General features: G+C 36.4%; 1 protein-coding gene across 8 annotated transcripts in view; it reads right to left on the bottom strand.

The window, feature by feature from the left end:
• The window catches only part of METTL25 (methyltransferase like 25), a 63,035-nt gene that overhangs the window by 5,406 nt on the left and 32,985 nt on the right, over window positions 1-24,644 (bottom strand). For 6 of the 8 annotated variants that reach the window (XM_054824045.1, XM_054824064.1, XM_054824107.1 and 3 more), the window contains 4 exons: window positions 16,358-16,452; window positions 13,816-13,845; window positions 12,653-12,726; window positions 9,918-10,011 (listed from right to left, as the gene is read on the bottom strand). In XM_054824045.1, the coding sequence (XP_054680020.1) occupies window positions 9,918-10,011; window positions 12,653-12,726; window positions 13,816-13,845; window positions 16,358-16,452 (293 nt within the window). Of the gene's footprint in view, window positions 1-4,769; window positions 8,914-9,917; window positions 10,012-12,652; window positions 12,727-13,815; window positions 13,846-16,357; window positions 16,453-19,184; window positions 19,755-24,644 lie in introns of those variants that run through there. The other 2 variants (XM_054824096.1, XM_054824117.1) reach the window with 2 other exon arrangements.

Below are 24,644 nucleotides of genomic sequence, written 5' to 3'. Positions count from 1 at the left end.
TAAAATACATCAGTCATGAGATAAACAAAATAGTTTATTTAACCTCTGCCCTATAAGCTTTTCATTTCAACTGAGAATTAAAAGAGTTTTAGTGTAATGGATTTTTGAAATTACAGGCTATTTGGAATCAAAATACAAAGATCTGTATTTGTAAAAATGCAATCATGAAACCTTTCTGCTTTTGCTTCCTTTATGTTTTCCATTTTTCAACATGAAGCATTCAAATTAAAAGAAAACAAGCTGTGAAATGTTTGGCAAATAAAAAGGCAGGTCAAAAATGTCACTTGGGTGTTGCCTTACTCAAGTACCAAATGCTCAAATGCTTTTCCACTCCTTGCTTACTACACATTGCGACTGAATGCATCCGGCTGTCATGGATAGATAGTCCAAACTGTGCCGCAGTTGCAAGTTTGGTGAATGAACCAATTCAATGCAACAGCCCAGCTGGAAAAGAGAGAAAGCGTCCACCAAAAAGTACTGATAGAAAGGGGCATGAGAAGGGCACCTGGCAGCCAGCTACCCAGATAACACTGCCTTGGTCTGAAACTGCAACAGCTTGCCACCTGGCTTCAGTTCTTGAAAGGTACCCAACACAATCTTCAGCTGTCCTTCTAAGGTGAAGTAGGTGCAAATCATTGTTTGCATATTCAGGAACAGAACTGTACTTACACGTGCAAAGCAAGCCCCATACACATGCAAAGCAAGCCCCATTTAGCCCTGGAGTTGTCCATGCAACTGTTCTCTATGCAAGATTGCCACACATTTGTGTATCCAAAAAAAATTCTTTAAATACATCCACTGAACTTTTTTCTTAGATTATGATGTTGATACTATGAAATTATGGTCTGAGTGAAAAATGCATGAAAAAAACCAAATACACATGTCATGCACTCGTCTTAATAATGATTCTGCACTCAAAGATCTAGGTTATGCTGCTGGTATCAAGTAACCTTCGATACATACAGAGAGGTTTTGGCCAGTATTTCTTTGCTGATTTACCTACAATGTCTCCTGGTCTTTATCAGGTTGTGAACAAAAGCACCTCATCTCTTTGCACTGTGATGGTGGTGCATGCTTTCTTTTAAACTAATTTTTTTGTGGATTGGTGTGGTCGCTCATACAGCTGAAACAACCAAAAGAAATTAGAGGGCAGCAAGGTCCCCACTGACCTAGCTTTATAACTGTCCCATACGCTGGAGGTGACACCAAAACTATAGCATAGGCCAGACTCATCTGTTGTGAACACCGGGAGAGTGAGCAGAGCCCTGAGAGGACGTAAGACACCTCGCGCCTGAGCACGCCCCAGTTAGACTGCAGTCCCGCTAACGTGATGATTGAGCACGGGCTGAAAAGAAAACTTTCAGGCACCAGGTGCGTGACAATTAGTGATACCACACTTAACATTTCTCTGAGAGTTGTGTCTTTCCCTAGACCGAGAGTATTTTGGCTGAATGAAAGTATTTTTTTTTTCCAGTCCAGCACTGCAGACGCCCTGCAGAGAAGAGACAGAGCCTAAGGACGCTGTTCCACAGCCTGTTTAAACAGATGTAATTCCTCTTTGCCGCCTCAGAGGGACTGCTTTCCCCTGCACTGACTGCACATTTCCATGTTCCCTCTCTCTTCTTCTACCAGCATCATCATGAACACTAGCAAGAGCACAAGAAAGCAGTAAGGCAACCCTTTTAGGAAAGCAGTGTCTTAGATCAGTTCAAAACTCTTGGGAAACCACATCATACAGCAAGTTTTTACAATTTTCCCCTGACTAAGGTAGTTAAAAATATGTAATGTAATGTAATGTAATGTAATGTGATGTGATGTGATGTAATGTAATGTAAAATAATGTAAAACAGATAATGAAATTACTGACAAACTTAAGCTTATTTAGAACTTCGTTTAAAATGCATTTCACTTGAATGCAATCTATATTATTTATAATTATAGCTAGTTGAAATAAAAGTCACATGACTTACGATTCCTTGTCAGATGAAAATGTTATGCTACCATAACTAGGATAGTATTTTGTCTGTTTGAAAAACAGTTATACTTGAAAAGAGCATTATGCACATATACTTTATAGGCTGTAATACAAGTGTTAGCTGAGCCTTCCTTCCACGTTTCCCTAACTAACAAATGAAGCAGGAAATCTGTGAGCTGAAATTCCTTCTGTCCAAGAAAACAGTTGAGAAAGTCAACTCTTCAACAATTATAAAACACATTAAGTGTGTAAATTCATTTAGTGCCTTCATTTTTTGACTGTGTAGACTCAGTCAGTTGCCGTGTTAGAATTGAAGGGAAAGTGGAGAGTATTGTTTTGCCAAAGAAGGGGGGAAGGTGCTCTTAAATGTTTTGTCACAGCCAAAGAGCCAGTCATACGCTTTTCACAGTAGCAACAGTGTTGTCGACCTTAACAATATTTCACTTCCAAGAAAGCAGCTTTTCTCAATGCAATTTAACTGACAAAAAACCCCAACCACCAGACCATCACAAACCCCACCAAGTTTTCAGAAAACATTCTGGTGGCACTTAGCATTCTTCCAAGAAATCGATTTGAAAACAAAATTGGTTTAGCCCATTGGTATCTCAAATCGCACTCCGCATTAAAACGTAAATAAAGAATTTGACAGTAGTAATTCTCTAGTTAAGACTCAATTTTCAGAAGCTGAGAAACATTACAGATGAGAAATGAATAACATATTAAGCTATTTGAATTTAGGAAATAAAAGAAATCCATTTGGTTAAAGAGTTCATACCGGTGCTGAATTTAAGCTTAGAAATTCTTCACTCTACTAATCCTTTGGGAGAGGTTTAGAGAATGCCATGCTCCTTTGGTCAAAATCTTGTAAGGTCAGTAAATCAGAAATTCATATGAAAACCTACTTTCGCCTGCAAAAATTTAAACCTATCGTCTGTATTAAAGGTGGAAGAAGTAAAGATTAGTCTATTACTTCAGAACGTTCTCACATGGCTGTGGAAACCTTATTAAGCATTTTCTGGGAAGAATGGAACTGCCCAAACACCTCATTTTAAAAAAGTGTGGCTTTCTAAATACTGTAATGCAGCTTATCCTGACAAGCTCCATAAGGACAGAGAGAGCCCTTTTATCTTGTCCCAGGCTCACCTGCTCATTTAGTTACAACATCGCTTATCAATGCTGTGTACGGAGCACAGTGTCTTTTAATTGTATGGCTTCAAATTTTGAAAAAAACGTGCAAAACATTCTGTTCAACATATTTTGACATAGTTGTGTTCAACGAATCAGAAGAACATTAGAACATCTGAAGCACAGCTGGTGTAGGACCAAACTAGGAAATATACTACGTGATAAATTGCAAATGCTATTGTACGAGAAGCACAGATGTGGAAATGGGAAGGAATATCCTCAAAGCCTACTCACCATTACACGAGTAGAACATCACTAGGGATTAAAACCAGGACTGCTCATGACACAGGTTGGACTGAGAGCCAACATGGGGGGACAGGGCTTCCACTTGCATGTTCCTCAGAGGGACTACAAAGTTTGTAAAGGCTTGTCAGGTGACTCCTAGTTTAGTTTGGAAAGGGGGAAAATATGATCTTAGGGATGGATCCCAAAAAAACTCAAGAGGTGTTTCCGAACTTTTTCCCAGCAACTGACTGTGAAGTCATCTGCAATGTACATTTACCACTGCATTTTCACAAAGCAGTTATAGAATCAGGACACCTGAGTCTCTTAGCAACAGTCTTTGAAAGTCCCATCTTTAAGTTCTTGGCTTTGCAGTGCTTTAACTAGAGTGTTTCCATCTAATACTACAGGAATCTGAACAAAGCAAATTGGAACCATTTTTGTATTTTTTTTTTAAAAAGCACTCTTATCGTATAAATAAATGCAAGCAAGCACAGCATAATTTATGTCTGCTGAAAATTTATTCAAGACTCAGCCCAATATATTAAATATAGATTTAGCTAACATGAATAACTGCCTCATCTTAAAATAAGAGAAGACATCTCTTTAGTCCATGTTCACTCTGCCATCTGAGCAATTATAAAAAGGAAACACATATTAAAATTGCAGTTCTAAACCAGTGATAAATCACTGAAATCTGTAATACAACCATATTTATGTTCCACCTGTAAACCCAGTTATTTTTAAAATTAACATATCCTTATTTTATTTTTTAAAAAATCAACAGAATCAGTTATTTTATTATTGTCTTAAAAACCTCAGACCTTTGACTTTATTTTTTACTTGATAGTTATAGCACGGAGAGATCACTCAGCTCAGGTACTTTGTTTTCAGGATTTACACGTATGCTAACGTTATTGGTAGTCATTTGCGTCATGAAAATGAAAGAGCAGAAAGTCACATATGCATGCTCTTGTGTTTTCTTAAAAAGTATCACTGTTTTAAAAAAATCACTACTGCTACATGAAACATATATCAACTATTCACACTAACTATATAAAAAGTGTCCAAAGGCTTAAGAAAAAAAAAAGTCTGACAAAAAATAACCAATCAGTGAAAAAAAAATTATATTTTCACACAAATTCTGTTTTCAGTATTATCTACCAGTTTTACTCTAATTAATCTGGAGTTTGCAAAAACACAAAGTCAATATAGCAAAGGCAAGCAATTTAGGAATTCCAGTAAAACTGAACTAGTAAGCCCAATGCTTATCAGATATCTTTGAATTTATTTAATTATATTAAAATGCAAATATAATTAATATAGGAAAAGCATTACTTTATAAATTAATGATATGTAATATTTTCAGAGCTTCTCCTAAAAATAAGACAAAATTATATAAAATTAATTATTAATTATAAATAAACCTAAAAGTTTTGGTTATTGTAGAGAAAGAAAGCACTAACAGGCTTATTTAATCAAAGGTACTTCTGAACACATAACCTTTGCACAATATCCGGGACGATATGACATATCTAAACTTAGCTACATAGCTACATCAAGGCTTTGAAATATTTTGAGTCTAACATTGATAGGCATAATATATCAAATATCAAAGTGGTTTAAACTACTTAAGATGATAAACGAGCTTTTTACAGGACATTAGTTTCTCTTACTGTGCCACTAATGTAAATGCTACTGCGATGGGTACAACACCTCACTGAAGGGTCTAGTGCCCTTTACTGACCCACTGGTTGAGACCTGGCAGCTGTAAATCTTTTTAGGATGCTCTACCTGAAGCACAGGATCAGATAAAGACAAATGGGCAGCAGCTGTTTTTAAGAAGTCTGGTCAGGGTTAGAGCAAACGGGGGTGGCGGAAACTGAGCGTTAACCATCTGTTTATTGTTGCCGATCTCAGGTTGTTAGATGGGGCACCCGCCAAATAAATGACTTTTTCCGGGGGAAAAGCCCCGGCAACTTCAGGTTATATGCAGACACTAGACTGTTCAAAACTGAAAAACACCCGTCACAGCGGGCTTGGAAGCTCGGTTAAACAAAACCAAGTAAATCTGCAATGACCTGCTCGCTGACAGGCACATAAACTTCTCTTTGTGCATGAAAGCTTAAGGTGACCCTACGTCTGAAATTGCTATTGTATCTCCCCAGCATATGTCTACATCCGAAAGGGTTAAGGATTTTGTGAAGTATTTTGACGAAGACAAAGTAACTACCTTATATGCTATTAGCCCATAGCAGTAACTACAATGTGAATATAGCAGGAGATTAAATCAAAGTGACTAATAGCTTTACTTTGCGGATGTCAGGAGTGTTTCCAGCCCTGTATATCTTCCTGCAGTCGGACGTGGCATTAAATAGCATTCTCTCCTTATTCCCAGACTGCGCTTCACCTGAATCCTGGCCAGCTTCTGTTTGTTAAACAGCTCCCCCCGCTGAGGCTCTCACTTGCGAGCAGAAAGGGATGCTACCTGGGTCACAGATCCCCGAGCACGCCCGACACACATCCAGCCCTTAGCCTTGTAAGCACTTGCTCCCTTTAATCACCTTAAAGCCAGCTCCTAGGAAAGACCTTTTGCTAATCTACCCCAATAAGCACAGGACACCGAGCAATTTGAGAAAGTTTGGGGGATTTTTTTCTTCAAAGGCTCTAGAAATACATCAATACTTAGACAAAGACTTTTTGCTGTTGCGATGCCATTTGTAGCACTTATCGTCTTAAGCAGCAACCAAATGTATTAATAAAGAGGTTTTGGTTTAAATCCATCTGCAAGGCAGCTACAAACAGAGCCAAAACATGTTTTGCTGAAGAGGAAGGAGCGATTGCTCTTGCTGTCTGAAAGAAGGTAAAACAGTGAATAAAAGAGAAAAGAAATCTTGTGACAGAATTTCTCCTGTATCTACATGACATCGAAGGCTCTGCCCATTCAACATGGAGTGTATAGGAACAGAGTGAGCTATGACAAAGAAAACAACCTGGAATAAAATACTGCCTCGCTGTGTATCCAAACCAATTACTGAAGCGCTGTGCAGGGATCCATGGCCCACGAAGCAATTCCATTAGTTCTGAAGCTAGAAGCTATATAACCATACCTGTGAAGCATCAAGCTCACACAAAGAGACCTCTCTCTGCCCTCACAAAATGAGAATATTTTGTCAGACATTCAGTAGTCATGGTGTATGTCTCAGTTTTACTGCTGAAGTGGAGAGATGTGTGAAAGGAATGGTCCTGTACCAAAAGGCAGAAAAAAAATCGGTCATTTGCATCTCAGTGTTTAATCTGGACTTGACAGGTTCTTCCACATTGAAAAGACACACAAGACAGGAAATTATTTTGGCTAAGGCAATAGGAAACTTCAGTCCCTGAACAGTAACTTGTAGCAATGAATGGCCCTAGGTGATTGATAAATGCTTTTTTTTTTTTTTTTTTGGGTAGAAAAACTATTTTACTATTTTATCTCAATCTAACTCGCTTCTGATTGACGATCTTTTCATAAAGGTTCTGGTTCTTTTTTCAAATAAGCAAAGATATTCACATCTATTTCACAAATGAAGGAGGCAGAGGGGCTTGTTCACATAAAGAATTAGCAGGATTAAAGAAGTTTACTGAAAAACAATAGCAAAAATGAACTTACTCTTTGGATATTTACACCTGATAAGAGTCTTACATAAATGACTATCAAGGCAGGTTCGGTGTCTTACGCACTTGCTCTCTTTATGCTGCCTCCACATTTGTCCAGACTGGAAAACGACTGCATTGCACCAGGGCTACCCCCGCACCAGGAACAGAGACTTTGGTGTGTACCAAGGAAGCAGCTGTGATGCTCATCATGAACCACGAGTTCGGAAGGGTGTTTATGTCCCACAGTCCAGATTCATCCACAGGGATCAAAAACATCCACGATTTTACCAGAGATGCCAAGCTACCAAGCCCTGGCAGTGACTCCTAAAAACTTAATGCCGCTACGCCTCTAATTCTCAGTACATTTATTATCATACAGAGATTAAACTCTCTTCAATTTTCTCATAAGCAGATTAAAAGACCTGAGACTCAGAGTTTTCTGACTTCTGGTTTTTTAGAAAATAATTTTGCAAATGTAAACAAGAGACTTATATGCAAACATTTTTTTCTCATAGTTCTCTGGTTGTATTACACAGTATGACTAAGTTTTAGCTGTGTTTCTAACATCACCTAAATAAATTTATGCATGAAGACAAAGATTGCCTCCTTTTTTTTCTGAATGACAGGCACATTTTTGATCATTCTGGAAGTATCCTTCATATATGCTTACTCCTGCCTTATATGCTTCCCGAGGCATCAGTTTTTGGCCGCTGCCGGAGACAGAGCAGACATTTGGTCTATGCAGTACAGCTGCTCTTTTGTTCATTTTTAAAAACAGAGCTAGAAAACAAATTCTGCATAAATTTCTTTTTGATTTTTGTTGTCTTTGAGAGCAAATGTTTAGGCTTCATCACATTTTTAGCTATGTAAGTATTTTTTTTCTGAAGAGAGAAATTTAACACATTCTCCAATATTGTGTAGCTATGCTGCTGACTGCATCATGAAAACTGCAGTGTCAGAACCACTGGTGAGGGAGCAGTAACAACTTTCCTCTCAGTGGTATCAAAATAGCACTGGTTTTGTGCTGCTGCGGATTTCAACATCGTTGGGAAATAAAAAATAATATTGTTTAGATCAGCATAAAATTCAGTCTTCAGTATGCAGCCAGCTGTACATAAAAATGAGGAGAAATATAAGCAAAAATGGTCTTTAATAACCACATGAACACATGCAGCTTGAAGCAGTGTTAACAGCCATCTTTCTCTCAGGGCAACTTGCATTTGTCCGGAGCCTTTCTAGGAAAAGGTGGAGTGTCTAAAATCAGCCATACTGACACAAAGTTTCTGTGCTCACTGGTTTTAAAGAAACGAATGTATAACTCTCTATGAGCAGAGTTTAATCAATGATTTGCAACTGATTATTGCACAAAGAATCCACTACTGCTTTTGGGCGATTGTACACATGACGAGGAAGACATTATTTTACTTTCAGCTGGTGTTAGTGCCTATTTATACAGAAAAGCAAACAGGTAACTCAAACAGAATTAAATATAATCCTTTTAAAACACAGTGAACTTCAGGCTTTTTTTTTTTTTTTTTAATGCTGTAAGCATGATTCCAATATTATTTGCATTTACTTATTTTGTTTTGCGTTTTCCTCTTAGTTTATGGTTTGATGTGCCTGGTACATTTTAAGTGATTTGACATTTTGACTACAGATTTTAAGCATTGCTTTACCAAAGACTACAACAACATTTACCTTAAATATTTTACACACTCACCGCTCATACTTTTTTTCTTTCACTTGTACTAAATTTTTTAATAATCAGTCTAATACTCTCTAGCATCTCCATTGCACAACTTGTTCTCAGAGAGTGGTTGTGATCGTCACACAGTCATATTCCACGCCTGATGCTATGTTGCCATCTGTTGACCAATTTAGCAGTTGTAGTACTAAGACAAGACAGTCAAGAATTTAAAAAAAAATCTCTGGAAGGTTTTATAAGTTCAAATCTCAATTTTGTATTTACTTCTTTTTCTCTATCTAGGAAAGTTATTTTAAAATCTTAATATTTACCCTTAAAATTTATTAATTTAAAGGAAAAAAGTATTAGGCCTTCAAAGATCTTCAAAGGCTATTTAAGGAGTCTGTCTAAAGGCTAATATAAATTGCAAATACCTTGGGAACCAAATTGTAAGAGAAATATACTGCACCAATGGAATTGCTTATCTTGCTATAAAGTTACATTTTTCAGTTTCAAAAGGTGTCCAAAGAGATCAAGATAATGTTGCTGCAGAAAAAAATGAAAATAAAAAGGGGTCAAAGTGTTTACTATGTGATCCGTTATTCATGGTTTTTTGGATAACTTTCAGTTTAAAGATAAGTACAGCAAAAAAAGTAACGTGTTTGTATAGGATAGTATTTCAGCTGGATTTAAAAGGGAGCGAGAGTTACTTTTATCAGGATGTATAATATCCGGCAAGAAGTTCTTCATGCCCGCTTCGCTCGGCATTTGAAAAGTATATTTACCTCTGCATGACAGCATGTATAAAATAGACGATGTATTACATTTTTTTGCCTCAAAGGAGATTTGTAGGATTAACTTCAAAAATACCGGAAAGGCTTAAAAAAATTCTGATCATGAGCACCATGTATAAAAAAGGATTGGTTTTATATAAAGTGATTAGAATAAAGTAATTTTAAAACAAAATCTTTTGAAGAATTTATACATGGAAGTCTATTTTGAAAAAAACATGAACAAACCCAACTTTGATTTTTTTTTAATACATAAAAATAAGAATGGATTGTCTTTGTTAATAAAAATGAGAATGCTTTATATTTAAACAGCAATATACAAACTAAATCAACTCAGTGGCTTAACCATTGTGTTGTAGTGCTGACTTCAAGAACTTACATGGATGTAAGAATTTCACGCAGTCTCTACTTAGTGACTCACCTTTGAATCATCCAGTTCCAGCTTTTTCAGAGACTTTCTGACATAATCTATGAAGGAGGATGATTTGGAGAAAGTTTTTCCAACATGACGATCACTGGAAATACAGTGATGAGATGCAGGCTTTTATACATCCAACAACTGAAACTTACACATTTTTAATTCATTTTAATTAAATTTTTGTTTCAGAAGAAATAAATCAGCTACTACTGCCAAGTTAGTAAAAATTTTCCTTTCTCCCCTTTTTACTTAAAACAAAACAAGCTAACAAATACCCGAAGAAATTTCTAGATAGAGCAACTGTAGAATTGTACTATGGCTCTAGTACAGTTATTATTTTATCTAAAAATTGGAGAGTTGAAGGTTTCTTTTTAATTTCTCCCTAATATTTTTATTTCCCTATATGAATGACAAAATTCTTATTTATGCTGACAAATATTTCCTTCTATACTTCAATAATACTTCTATGATTTACTACAATGTTGCTGTAATTTATTTACCATCAACCACTGGACCGAGCAAATGCCAGGTTGGAATAAAATTTCACTTTTGCTTGTTACCTTGTGTTCTTATCCTCACAACTTTTATTTCACTAAGCGATGCCAGAATTTTCTCCTGTTTACAACTCAATGGCCTACTTTTGAAGCCAGCCAAAAATGTGGGTTGTTTCAGAAGATATGTTAAAATAAGACATGAAAACTTAGTGTATGAGAAGACTGAATCCTAACAGGCCACTTTTACATTTGTTCTCTGTGTTTAAAATATCTTGGAGAAACAACATGCGAAGTTTTTGTTAGTCTGAATTCGTTTTCTTGACTGTGTCTTAATGTAATTCCTCTTCCAGCTGTGCAGTGTAGGAGTTGTTACATCTTCAGCTACAGTTGCTGGTTTTGAGTATTCAACTACTTAAGAGGAAACATGCTTTCCCCCTCGTGAAATACTAAATAGAAAATTTTCCCCCTCTTTATTCTTAGCAAAATCCCTTTCTCCTTATTTAAGGATCAGGATCTACATAGAAACATAGAATGGTTTGGGTTGGAAGGGACCTTAAAGATCATCTAGTTCCAACCCCCCTGCCATGGGCAGGGACACCCTCCACTAGACCACGTTGCCCAAAGCCCCATCCAGCCTGGCCTTGAACACTTCCAGGGATGGGGCATCCACAGCTTCTCTGGGCAACCTGTTCCAGTGCCTCACCACTACTGAGGTCAACAGAGAGACTTTACCCAGTGGCAGTTCCAATGCTGTTTAGCTGGCAGGGATCCCCACTCACTGAGAACCAACAGTCACATTTATTTTTAAAGAAAGAATGAATTTCTGAAGTGATATTTGATACTCAGATGCACCCAAACATTTGGGCTGATGCAGTCTGAAAATCCGTTAATGATTATGCTGTTAAGTCATTCTTTGGAAGATGGGTAGCTGCCTCCAAATCACAAGCTACCAGGGGAAAGATATCATCTGGGTCTGCCTGGGATGGAGCCCATAGAGTGCTGTGCTTTGGATTTGTGACTAAACCAGTGCTGGTAACACACCGACGTTTCAGCTTTTGCCAAACAGTGATTGCACAGCATCGAGGCCTTCTCTGTTTCTCCCTCTGCCCCCCGGGGAGTAGGCTGGGGGTGCACAAGAAGTGTGGGGGGACACGGCTAGGGCAGCTGACCCGAGTGGACCATAGGGATATTCCATGCCACACAACATCATGCTCAGCAATAAAACTGGTGTGTGGGTGAGGAGTCTTTCCAAGGTAGCCATTGCTTTTATTTCAGAAGTATAATCTTAATCACATCCTCCAAATTATACTTCCTTTAACAAAGGAAACATATTATCATTCTCACACTTTTTCTTTTCCTTACAGTGTAGTAGCCATGATTTTATGTGTGATATTTTATGTAATTTTAAAATAAACAAGCATATCTTCGTTCAGGAGTTTGACCTTCTGAAGGGTAAGCTGTCTGGCTCTACATTCAGCAAAAAATTTGGGGGTATCTCCATTAGCACTTATTTTAGATCAGGAATATACTTCTGAAGTGAATTTGCTGGTTTTCCCCACCTCTCCTGCCTCGCTTTACACTGCAGAATAGGATCAGAGCTCAAAAAATGGGTTCTTTTCAAATTCAGTTGAACTGGAAGGCGCGTTTCTGAATGTGCTCCTGGATGTGCTCCAAGTGTCAACAGGCATACACCCCACAGAATTAGATAAACTCTAATCCAACTACAACTCCAGAAAAAGAGCATAGTGCAGCCGTGGGGTGCTCAGCAACAGCTCTCCCAATCCCATCCTACAAGGGCGCATTACTTGCCAAGGCAGGCACAGGCAGTAAGTGGCTCTTCATAGCCATGTTGGCCATTGGGCTTTTAGCAGTTTTTCTCAGGACAAATGTAAATGTCTTTTTGTCTTCTGCAGTATTAAAGCTGCCAGGATCTCTGCACAACAGGGTGGCCCAGGACTGGGTTGACTTTTTAGTGAATTTGCAATCGATTCTCTAGTGAAGTTATGTTCTATCCATGTATCCCAGTACCAAAGAGGACCTATTTCAGCTATGGGTAAAGGAAGGGATGTGATGTGGATTTAGGATGAACAAATGTATCTTGCATTTTAATACCAATATGTATACACAGGCTGATGAGATTGATTCTTACACCCTTCTGCTTTCTAAGAAATACTTTCTCTACAGAATAGAGGTAGCAGAGAATCGGAGCTTTGGTTCGAATTCTGTGAATTCAGAGCTTCCTACCTTTTGGTGACACCATAAATTTCTTCTATAATAACCTGAAGAACAGCTCGATAAAACAATGATTCTGTAGGCAGCTGCAAAAAATTTTACAACAGCAAGGATTTCAAATTGGCATTGGAATTAAGATCAGAGTAACAAAACCAGTATTGGCTTCCTTAACTACTTACTGGCTTGTATTCTTTACAATCAGTCATAACAGGTTTAAGAGGACAATTTACTAATGTTCTTGCATCCAGTTAAAATGACGTTTTTGGGTCAGGTTCTAACATAACCATGAATGCAAGAAGAAAAAAAAGAAACCCAGACTCTGAAGTAAAAGTTCAAAGGTTGGCAGAGGGAAAAAGAACTGAGGAAAAACATACTGATCATATCCAAATTCTACTATGCAAAATAAATATAACAATTTACCTAAGCTGTTTTAAAGACGAAAGGAGTAATTCCATAGCTGAATCATCATACACTGTAGTTTGAATCAGAATAGGCTGAAAACTTCCTATCTTTGTGCATGAAAGATATTTGCATAAAAATAGTTAATGCTTGCTAATTAAAAATTCACAGTAAAATGCATTTACTGTAAAAGGCTACTGGGGTCAGTGGGCTTAAATATGGAAAGAAGAAGTCTCTCAGCCTTGCCTTTTCAATATTTGCACAGTTGGTGTCCACCCAAAAGGATAACTTGAACAACAATAATTCAAAGTATTCACAGGGAAAAAAATATGCAGGGATTAAAAATGAGAATGAAGATGTTTCTAACAGGTTCAAGCTTTTGTCATAACAATTTCTATTTTTACATTAGTTGATAAAACATTGGGATAGAGTGATCCAAACCAGGGATATCAGAAGGACATTTGCACTGAATTTATGTATTAGCTGAAAGATAGTGAAAGAAGTTAGGAAGGGTAGTTTAACATCTTAAATTTTAAGCTATGCTTTTTTTCCAGACTCTTAATTGTCAAAAGAAAACAGATTCACTAAGTACAATCATAGCAATAAAAATGTGATTTCATGATGACACATGCTATCTGTCAGTATTTGATGTAGTGTATGCTAGTACTTTAGATTCCAGAAAAGCAGAAGTTCAATAAAAGGTCATGGATTAAGAGCATTCAAGGGGGATAACCACATTTTATCTTAGAATGGCTAAAATAAACAATATTACTTACCATTTGGCCAACTGCAACTCGCTCCAAAGCCTTTAAGAGTGAAGGAATTAAATTGCTGATATGTTTATTCTTTATCAGAACATTTTATAAACACATTGTATAAAAGTCAGAGGAGATGACATTTTAACAGATTAGTGGTGTGACGTAACACGAGCTTGCACCCTTTAAAGTGTTAATACCTTTAGGGACTCATAATCAGCTCACTCCTGCTATTTTGGTTTATTTACAGAGAAGCAATGACAACTGACACTATGGAAATAGATGCATGCAAAATTTGTTTGTTTTTCTTAGTATTGTAAAAGAATGTCATGGGATTACTTTCTGTGAGAGTGCTAAAAAGAAATCCATGTTTCTTGAGTCTGTTCCTACTGAAAGACAAATAATTCAATTTGCATATTCAACTATTTTAAAATAAATAGTAGTTAAATGTCCAATGACGTTAAATACTTTTAGTCCCTAGTATTCAGATAAATTGAATTTCCATATGTAAAGTTAAATAAAATAAAAACTTCAGAGGGGCTGCATTTTAATATGCTGTGCATTATCTTTCACTAGCTTCTTCATGCCATAAATACTGATGCAGGTGTGAGAGTACTTGATTTTTATGATCTATAGTGACAAAGAATGACAAATAATTAGAAGCGTGGAATATTTTTCCACAGTTGAAAAGATACTGTGCCTGTAATAATTTCAACCAAGTATTAAAGATAGTAGTAGAAATGAAGATAAAAATTCAATAAATTATCTGACAGTACAACAAATTAGATAGCAAACCAAAAATGCCTCACTACTTATGGGTCATAGTCACCTTTAGCCCCCAGACTCCACTGCAGTAAATAGAACTGCTCGTCTCTGAACCACCCACTTCTTCTCCTAGTTTTAGAATTGATTTTGTATTTCAGACTGTTATTCAAACACGGTCCAAGTAGTCGCAGTTCCGCCGTTCGTGGCTTTGGCCAGCTATCAGGTTTGACTTCTGCTGCATAAGCTATGGCTCTCATACCAGCATCTCTCTGCTGCTGCTTAGAAAGGTGTACGTGGGTTCTAACATGTACTATAAGGGTCTGAAACTGAAACTCTTGTCCAGAACCTTTGGCCCTTGGCACTTTAATCAATTTGAATGACACGTACTAATGAGCATCAGCAATAATGCTGAGAGCCGTTGCTCAGCAGACTGTTTCCCCTAGCCAGTCATTCCCCCAGGACAATGGGTTCCTAGCTGCTGCGCTGTCTCCCTTGAACCTCCGAGAAGGCAAGGAAAATCCTAGTCATGAAAAATGCATAGAGAGAATTACAAACATAATAGCAGTAGAAGTGTCTAGTGACACGGCAGAACTCCTTGCCTTTCATGACTGTTTAAACAAAAAAGTTTTTAACTGCCAAATTTCTGTGATTTCAGTGAAATCTAAAATAGATATATACAGCATGATCAGTACTGTCTCTTGGGGGTCATTTGCTTACAAAATTTATCTTCCTACCATTGTTGAAAAACAGCCCAAACTTTTCCTTTCCAAAAGAAATGGAATGGGAAGGGAAATAGCTCATGTGTCAGCTGAGGAAGAATTGGTATTGTATGACACTGACAAGAAAAAGAGAAAAGGCAAATCCCTTGTAGAAGGCACTTTTTGTGATAAGTTTTACAGCAACAACTCTAAAAGGAACGATATTTTTCTTGTACTTGCCAATGGTAACAAATTCAAACCTTACGAGTGCTACACAACTGTTCTCCTATACCATCTCCTGATAGCTTCTAATTACCATGTTAGTTCAAGTTTACATAACCTTGATACGTTGGCCTATACTGTGTCTTTGGTCCACGCTGTTCTCCATAATGGAGGTACAGAGCTAGCAGCAGAGGCTAACCAGAAACTGATGTGATTCATCTTGATACCAGAAATTAAAAATTAATAGAGGAAAGGAAGAGTGGCCTTCTAACTGAAACAGTGGTTGACTTTTTTAGTACATATCTGTTTTTTCAAGTTAGACAACAGTTCATCATCCTGTCTTGATGAGGTTAGGTCTTTAAAAGCACTTCATGTCTTGGTGCAGTGTTAAAAAGAGGTTTCCAGTCTCTTAAGCCACATGGATTTTAGAGCTCTTCTAGTTTTTGGAATAGGCAGGTTTGTTTAGGTTTTAAACAGTCAGAACATTCAATATTATGAATCATCAAGTCATTGGGGGAGTTACTGATTGCAATCCTTCTACAATTACCTTGTTCCCCGCTAAGTCCTTGGCCAGGAACTATTACCCTGAGGGGTTACCTTGTTTAGGTTTCAACAAAGGTTTGGCCTTTCTGTCCACTCTTAAAATACATTTCTGTCAATAGTCATTTTTTCAGGCCTTCAGCAAGTATAAAATACATAAAGCTGGAAGGTCAATACTATTTTTTTAGATATAATTCATCATCTTACAACACTAATGATGTTATTCTGTAGAGTCTGGGATTAAAGTCATGGCTCTAGGATTAGAAGCCAAAAACAATGAATCCTATAACATCTGGATAAAGCTCTCAGTAGGAAAAAGAAAAGAAGGGGAATCATACCAAGCACGCTGACATTCTAGCATTGCGACCACAGCACCAGCCCTTGTCCTTCAAGTACTGACACATGGGAAATCCCCACACTTCCTCTGGGCAATCTACAAAATGGAGAAAAAAAACCAACCAGGCACAGCTTTCACGAGCTATTTTTCTCTTACTTACAGACTACACAATGTATTGAGCAAGATGAACAGTAGTTAATGGTAGCAGAAATGCTTAGCTGTTCTAGTCCACTACCAAAACCATGGTAGTGTTATAAAAAACATATTTTCCCCATAAGAGATGTTTTTTGTTTATGCTGAATTTCTGATAGCTTCACATTTTCCAAAACAATTTTAAGTGAGTGCCTTTTATGAAAATCCACTGAAATAAATGTTCCAAGGGACAAGAGAAGAGTTTGCAAATACTCATGGCACCCCATGCCATGCTGTGAGTCACAAGATGTAAGCCAGGCAGTCGTTCAATGTAGCAGGACTTCAGTATTGCTTCTCATTGGGTTCTTCTTCTATCATAAACATCTTTTGAACATCACACAGAACGATGTGTATTTGTTTATTTCAATTCTGAAGGTCCGTGCTTTGCTGCGAGGCAGAATGTTTGTTTTCCAGAAAAGAGCAGCTGCACAGGCTCTTGCTGTTTCTTCAGAACACCAAGAAGCATTTGCATCACAATCTGTCTTCAGTTTGTTTCAGTATCATTAATATTTTGAATAACAACACAGTTCTTCATGTTTAACACTCATGCAAATGTGGGAAAAGTAAAGTACGGGGATTGCTTTATAGATGTTCATAATACCCAGTTTTAAATGTAGACGAGCTCTACAATGTTTTGAATTTTCGTTAGTGCATTTGTCAGCTGATTTTTCAGAATGCTGAATAAGAATTACTACTTTCTTTAAAAAAAAAAAAATTGGCTACGATCCTGCCTTTTTAGCATAGAAAGATGACTTGGGCATATTTAAAGAGAAATCAGTGTAACGGGGTTAAAAAAAGGACAGCAGAAATATGACTCTTCAAATTTACCAAAAGTCCGAGATACATACATGTAAGTAGAATTCATTTTGTGAAAGTTAAGCAAAGAAAAAGGGAAATAGGAAACTGTAAATGATACGACCCTCCTCCCCACAGCGAAAGCCCTCGGTTTTCTAGCAGTAGTTAGTCCCCGGTCTTTGCTGATCTCTAGGGAGTAGCAGCAAGCAGGTCATCTTCTGCAGGCAACCTCACACTCTGCTCTCCTTTTAGTCCTGAGAAATGTCAGAGGCTCTTAGGGGATGAATACTGGTTTGAGGGCCATGATTTAAGAATAGGAGGTTAATTCTGGATAATTAGCAGAAGGAGAAGGATAATTCCTTTAGATATAAAGATGAAATTTGACAAACCAGACTGCAACTGATTTCAGCACTAGGAATGTACTAAGAATTTGTAAGTGTCTCATGACAAGCTATGAAACATTAATTAAAGTCAAGTCTAATTATTGAGTACATGGAATAAAACTGAGTATTTGTACCACAGGGATTGTAATAAGAACTTACCGAATGTATTTTTTGCAAAGGAAACAATGACTGCCATGGTTCCTGTTCTATGATTCATATTAATTAGTCTAATATCTATGTTAAAATATTTCAAAATAAAATTTGCAAACTGAGTTAGAAAGATGAAATCATTGATCTTTCCAAGTTACCCCTTCTAATTTACACCCTGTCCTCTAGGCAAACTAATCATCCATGCAAGTTAAAGTTGCTACCCACTGAGCTACAATCTCAATATTAGTGCACTATCCTCATGCATAATTCTGAAGAATTTATGACACCTTTGAAAAAGATAATCAGGCAAAGCACCATCTTCATTTAGATCACTGAAACTGTAAAGTAGGAGAAAAAGAGAGGGAAACTAATGCTCTTACAATTTTTTGTGTATATCCAAAGTTGACCACGTATATCTACAATATTGCCTTGAGTTCTATTTATCTTTCCATATCCAGTCCACTCTCAAGCACATTGTTGATTAAAAAAAAATCAAATTGTATGACTAATATATTGCTATAAGGTTCACATATTGATCAGCTACATTTTAAACCCCTGGAAATTCTGTTAATGCCTGCAACTATTTTGAGATATACTTAATATTATATAACTCACTAATTACCATATTGTGCTTCCATCTGACAACACATCAGCTGTTCTAAATGATATAAATCTCAAAAAAACATTCAAGCAACATTTTAAGTACGGCTATTCTATAGAACATTTCACAGCAAACAGCACAAGTGTTCAGCACGACATGAAGCAACAATCACGTTATAATTCAATATACAGGAGCCAATCTGACAGAATTCTCCTTCCCAGGAGAAGTCAACAAAATGGGGAATTCTAGGTAATCATTTGATGAGCTGAACTGAAGCTACGCTGGGGTACAATCCTAGCACCTAGCAGTTAAATAGCTATGACTTTACCTCTAAGCTAACCTCTTAAAAAGATTAGATCACGCATTTAATAAAACGAATTGCTGCAAATATTGCACCAAAATAAATCATTGCAAAAGAAATAGTAATTCTGTTATGTTCTAGAACAAAATCTATAAACTATGCCATAATTTTAATGTGGAGGAAGAGAACACAGGAAACAGAGTTAAAGCAGCATCATGAACAACATGAAAAGTTGTATCCTAGTTTGCCTTTGTGGAACAGTGTGGTTCACTGGAAACCTACACAGATAAAATACTGATGTAAGTAGTTTGAAGATACTTGCTGTTATTTCTTTCTGTGCCCGTAAATTGGTTACATCTGGCTGAAGTGTGAAAACATACTCATCAAAATCACCCGGATACACATAGCAGGATAAAACAAAACATATATTACACAGAAACAGATAATGCTGAATAAAAGAACAATTCCAGTCATTAGCCACAGAACAGATTCCTATTATTTCCCTCTGAGTTTAATAACAATCACAGTTTCATGGAAGAGTTAAACAAACTAATCCTGTCCTTACCATTCTTTTTTGACATTAAAGAACATTTTTCTGATAGCCATAATATCTCCTCTCCTAGAAAAGGATTTTAATAGGAACTTTCCAAATTTTCACCACTTTTTTCCATTACAATTTTTTTGGTGTCTTTTGAAAAGCGAAGGAACTTTGTGGATCTTAAAACATAGGTGGGAGAATCCTTTTAAATATTTGCATACTTTAAGCAATCCCTCGATGGATTTACTAACTCTTCTTGTGACCACAGGGATGTCTCATGACTGACTAACTTCAGCAGCTGATTTCTCACTCCTCTAACAGGCAGAAATGCTGTACGGAGAAGCTGTCTTGACTTCAGTTTATTATATACTTGAAATCCAGTGGAGGAGATTAATACTTTGGGAAACAAGTGCAAATACATCCAGACGCCAGCCACAACTGAAAAATATTAATAGAACTTCTCACTCAATGCTGTCTAGCAAAGGAGAATACAAAGCCTCAGGTCTATAATGGTAAAACATTTTAAATTTGAGTAAATGTAAAGTCTCATACTGAACAAATCTAAATTTTCGATGAAGTATGTCAGATTAACTTTCCACTTCTGGGAACCCAATACTATGAGTGTTCTTTAATATTTTGTCAGAATTTATTTCTTATTTCCTAACTTAGTCTTGGAAATCATATGTTATTTCCTGTCCTCTAATTATTTAGACCTTTTTGTAAGACCTTCAGGTAAACTGCTGTTGGCTTTGTAGAGGAGTGGGACTTCGGCACTCTTCCATTTGGTGTATAGTTTGTAACACTGCAGTATTAGTGGCCTATACCATTTGGAGCACCAGTACTATTTTGAACTTTGCTTATAAAGGATTTTCTCCCTTTCTATTTAACTTCCAAATGAAAAAAAAAAAGGGGGGGGGGCAATACATACAGACATCTGGTATACTGAAAACATTGAGTAGTAAAAATGTATAAATGACAACAAATATACTATATATTTATAATTAGATCAACTACAACTTCCTTCATCATGATTTAATTCTCTCTGGATCAGAGAAAAGCTTCAGGCTAGCCTTATTGTTGTTACCATCCTATTTACAGATCCATTAAGACTCTTACTGGCTCAGCAGTGTTTCAAAGATTTTTTTTTAAGAGTTGTTTAACTAACAAAACAATTAAGCGTAGCTAGGAAACAGGATTTCCAAAATATAGAACACTGAATGTTTTCTACTTATGCTTCCTTTTTTGGTAGTTATAGAAAAAATATCTGGCAACAGAAGTAAGAAGAAAGGATTTCACTGGCTAATCCTTCTGTACGTGCACAGGGATTTCCAAGAAAGTTCAAGAGAATGGGACGAGCTTCTCCACTATCTTTAATATTAGGCCTTACATAGTTCTTCAACTCTAAGATACTACAATTTCTAGTGTGTTAACATCTAAAATTTACTTCACGCAGCTTTACAGCACTATATAGTTTCTATGAAACAATAGGACCAACAGGTTTTATTGCTACTAGACAAATAAACTTAACTAGGGTTCCATGTGGTCTCGCAGTTTCTTGTTTATCTTCCTTTGCTAACATTTCATGAAAACGTATTTGCATTTATGCTTCTCATCTTTTTAATTTCTTGCAATTCCCAGCTGTTCCAAACTACAGTTCCCAGTGTAACAACTCATTTGTTATGTTTTCTGCTTTACCCTCCGGAAGAGATAGTTTTATTGCGGTAATGTATTGAACACTATTTGTTAAACTCATCCTGGCAGAAACAATACAAATTTTGTCATGAAACAATGCCTATCCCAATGGTTAATGGATAATTTATGAAAGGAAAAATAAAAATAATCAGTTTTGTTTCACTTGTGTGGTACAGTAGAGCTGATTATAATGTCTGTTTTGAAATTCTTCATCTGCTCTTTAAAAACAAAGTAACACCAATAAGTTATGAAAAATGGCAAAAAGTAATGCAAAATAGAGAATTCCGATTTTCTTGAAATGCACTTTATCTTTCTATTATATTTTTAAGATTTTAAGATTTTCTACTATATACATAATGACAACAGATTTATTTTCTAGTAATGAAGTTCATCAGATTGTAAACAGCACGTGGCAAAGAGAAGGCAGAAGAAATACGCTTTTAGTGCACAGGCTGAAATTCCCACTCTACTCATCGCATTTTGTTTAAGAAATTATATTCTTTTTAGAAAAACAAGCATTGCTTATTTCATTCCTAAACTTTATCTTTACTTAGGCAATTTATTACTGATATGTTCTGAAACACCAGTTCCTTGAAGTGTTTCAGCATGAGAACATAACTTCAAGACAGACCTTATTCTAATTTAGTACAGTTATGCTGATAGTACGCCCACAGCTAGGGCTGTATGAAACCGTTCACAGTTTTTAATGACAGATACCTTACGCTTCCTTTCAAAATTACCATTAAGACTGAAATCAGTTTCTGTATTGAATTTAACCTATAATTTTTGCCATTTATTTTAATACAGATATGTATTAATGATTTGAAATGATAATATTAAAATGTTAATATTAAGCATTTGAAATGTATTTCAAAATGGTCTAAGTATTATCAGTAGTTCCTAATAATACCATTCAGTGAGTTATCACTGCAGTATAATCTTGTCAGTTCTAAATGCTTAAATGTATCTTTGTCTCTTACCACTTAAAAACTGCATTGGTTAAAACCATCGCATCTACATTTCTTTATGAAGTGTGATCAATATCAGCCCATGTAAAATATTGCATGTAGCAATACAATAGGCCAATGTAGAAGTACTTCTAAGAGAACGCCAATGTCCTTTTTATATTTTCTTATCTTTTTTTATTACAATAGTCACATCTCCTACTCATTTGCTATTATTTTGATATTAACATCTATTTCAGCTGATGTCTGTCTTACTGATGTCTTAGTGTCTCATCTTTGTCCATCCTCACAGTCTATACCCCTAATTTCCAAATTCCACTACAGTTACGAAGTATAATTCTCCAGTTTGCCTCTCACTTCAGTGTATGATTTAGGTTTTTAAGATGCTTAATTCCCACTGATTTGTGCAGCTGTTTTTCAAAGGTTTTATTGATTTTTTTTTTTTTTCCCATTTTCTCTATTTCAAAGCATGAGAAACCCGGAGTTCAGATACTTATTAATCAACTTCAGTTGAATTTTTGTACTTCACAGCCAGGGCACTTGAGTGTCTATGATCGCCTTCTGTGATCATGAAAGAAAAACAAAGATGAAAATAAAAGAAATGCAAGACTACGTGAAGGCTCCATTCTGAACCACTCCTGGGCAGCTAGAGAATACTGAAGGCAAAAATACAAGGAGTGCCAATTGCACAGAAAAAGCACAACTGACTGAAGATCAGACACAGCTGTCAGTGTGAGGTAATTGTACAAGGACTGCCAAGCACATTGAAAAATCTCTGTATTAATCATATACTTGTTGACCAACAATGCTTTGGGATTCTTGCCAAAGACATGTAAATAAGGGTGACATGGCACCTAAAACCTCAAGGCTGGCACTAAGATCTGCTCTTCACCTATTTAATTCAAAGAGCAATACCCAAGAAGTAACAACCATAGGAATTGTGTCCTTGCTTGGGTAGGTCCTGACACATTCATGGTCAAGATAAAAAAAAGCTATAATAAATAGGACTAAATTATTCCCTTTCCCCTTATTCCTAATTATCCTCTGTCCCATCATTTCTATTTTAGCATTTGAAGCTGTTAGAAAATCAATGCATATTTAAGAGTGTACGATAAATGGTCCAATTGCATCTTTGTCCATAGAAAAACTGTGATCTAAAAAGCCTTGGGAGGCTCTCTTTCTGTCTAACTAGAGCCTTCCATCTGCCAAGGAACACAGGAATATAGCATCTTTATCCATATAAAAAACTGTGATCTAAAAAGCCTTGGGAGGCTTTCTTTCTGTCTAACTAGAGCCTTCCATCTGCCAAGGAATATAGTCAGCATTCCTAGAAGTGTAAAACTAAAAAAGAAAAAGAAAAAAAATAACAGGGCACATTTGAGAACTGTAAATGGCATTATAAATGTAAATCCATTTCCCTTCTCTTTTTTTTATTCTTTTTTTTAATTAATCAGATTCTTTAAAAATATTATTAAAATTTTCTGTCAAAGACAGGGATTTTTGTATCTATTACTCTGAAGATAATAACACATTATTAATAATAGAAACATATTACTGAAAACTAAAAGGAAACCTTGGAGGGCAACACCAAGTGAAAGGTGAATAAATGGTTACTGCCAGTTTTGCGTCAGTGCTGTCATTCCAGCAGGGGTTGCAGTAAGGTAGGGAGGGACCCCCATTCTTCTGGACCGCTACTTGGAAGGTCCTGAATGACCTCCTTCTCCAGACAAGCCAGAGAAGCAGAGTGAGGATGGAGATGGCAAGCTCAGGCTCAGAAGTAGCTCAGTGAAGAAGAGGCCTGGTCTCCCAGGAGAAAAGAGAGTTCATTCTAGTACTACCAACAAACCCAGGCACTGCCATAAAAGTTGAGGCTAGTAGCTATGACAGGAAATTTAAATAAATTCTTTGCTAACACTGTATTAAAATATTGGGTTTTAGACCTGTTACCTAATTCTAGGAAATTAGCACTAGTCACATTAAAAATCAATAACAGAAACATGAAACTCCAACTCACACATCCAGTGACTAAGAAATAAACACAGCATATAAGTATATACAGTGCAGGAAATACTATGCCATTCCACTTATATGATGATTCAAAAGACAGTAGTCATTTTCTAAACGCACAGACTAAAATATTTACTAGTAAAAAGAACATTTATTCTGGTACACAAAATTGTAAATATGATATTAAAAATTTTACATTTTTGCAAAGTGCTAATTACAACCCTATTAAATGGAAAGGAAAATGACCGCTAATTTTTAAGTTAAATTACCTGGAAAAAATCTCATCTTTACTGGTAAACATGGTAAATGTATAAACTGTCTTCAGTGACAAAAATAAAATGGAATTATAGCATACAAAAAATCCATAAACTGCGCGAAAAATGTATAAGCTAAAGCAAGAGTATTTCTATATAAATTCTTTATACTGTGGTCACATATTTTTCTCAGTTTTCTTATGTGTAGAGTATTATTTTCTTAGACTAGACAATGGAATACCCTGCAGTTGCTTTTAATAAACTCCAAGCAAAAGGGAGATGAATTTCAAAGGTTGTTTTATACACTGGACTTGTCTAACTCTTTCAGTTAGAGAAAACTCCCACTGAAGCCAATTACCGCCTTTTCAGACTACCGGACGTCTCTGATAGCACTCAGTTAGCAAGGCGTG

Source organism: Grus americana, chromosome 1, assembly GCF_028858705.1.
Source record: "Grus americana isolate bGruAme1 chromosome 1, bGruAme1.mat, whole genome shotgun sequence".
Classification (NCBI taxonomy): Eukaryota; Metazoa; Chordata; class Aves; order Gruiformes; family Gruidae; genus Grus; species Grus americana.
The sequence above is the reverse complement of the archived record's forward strand: the minus strand, read 5'-3'. Positions and strand labels throughout refer to the sequence as shown.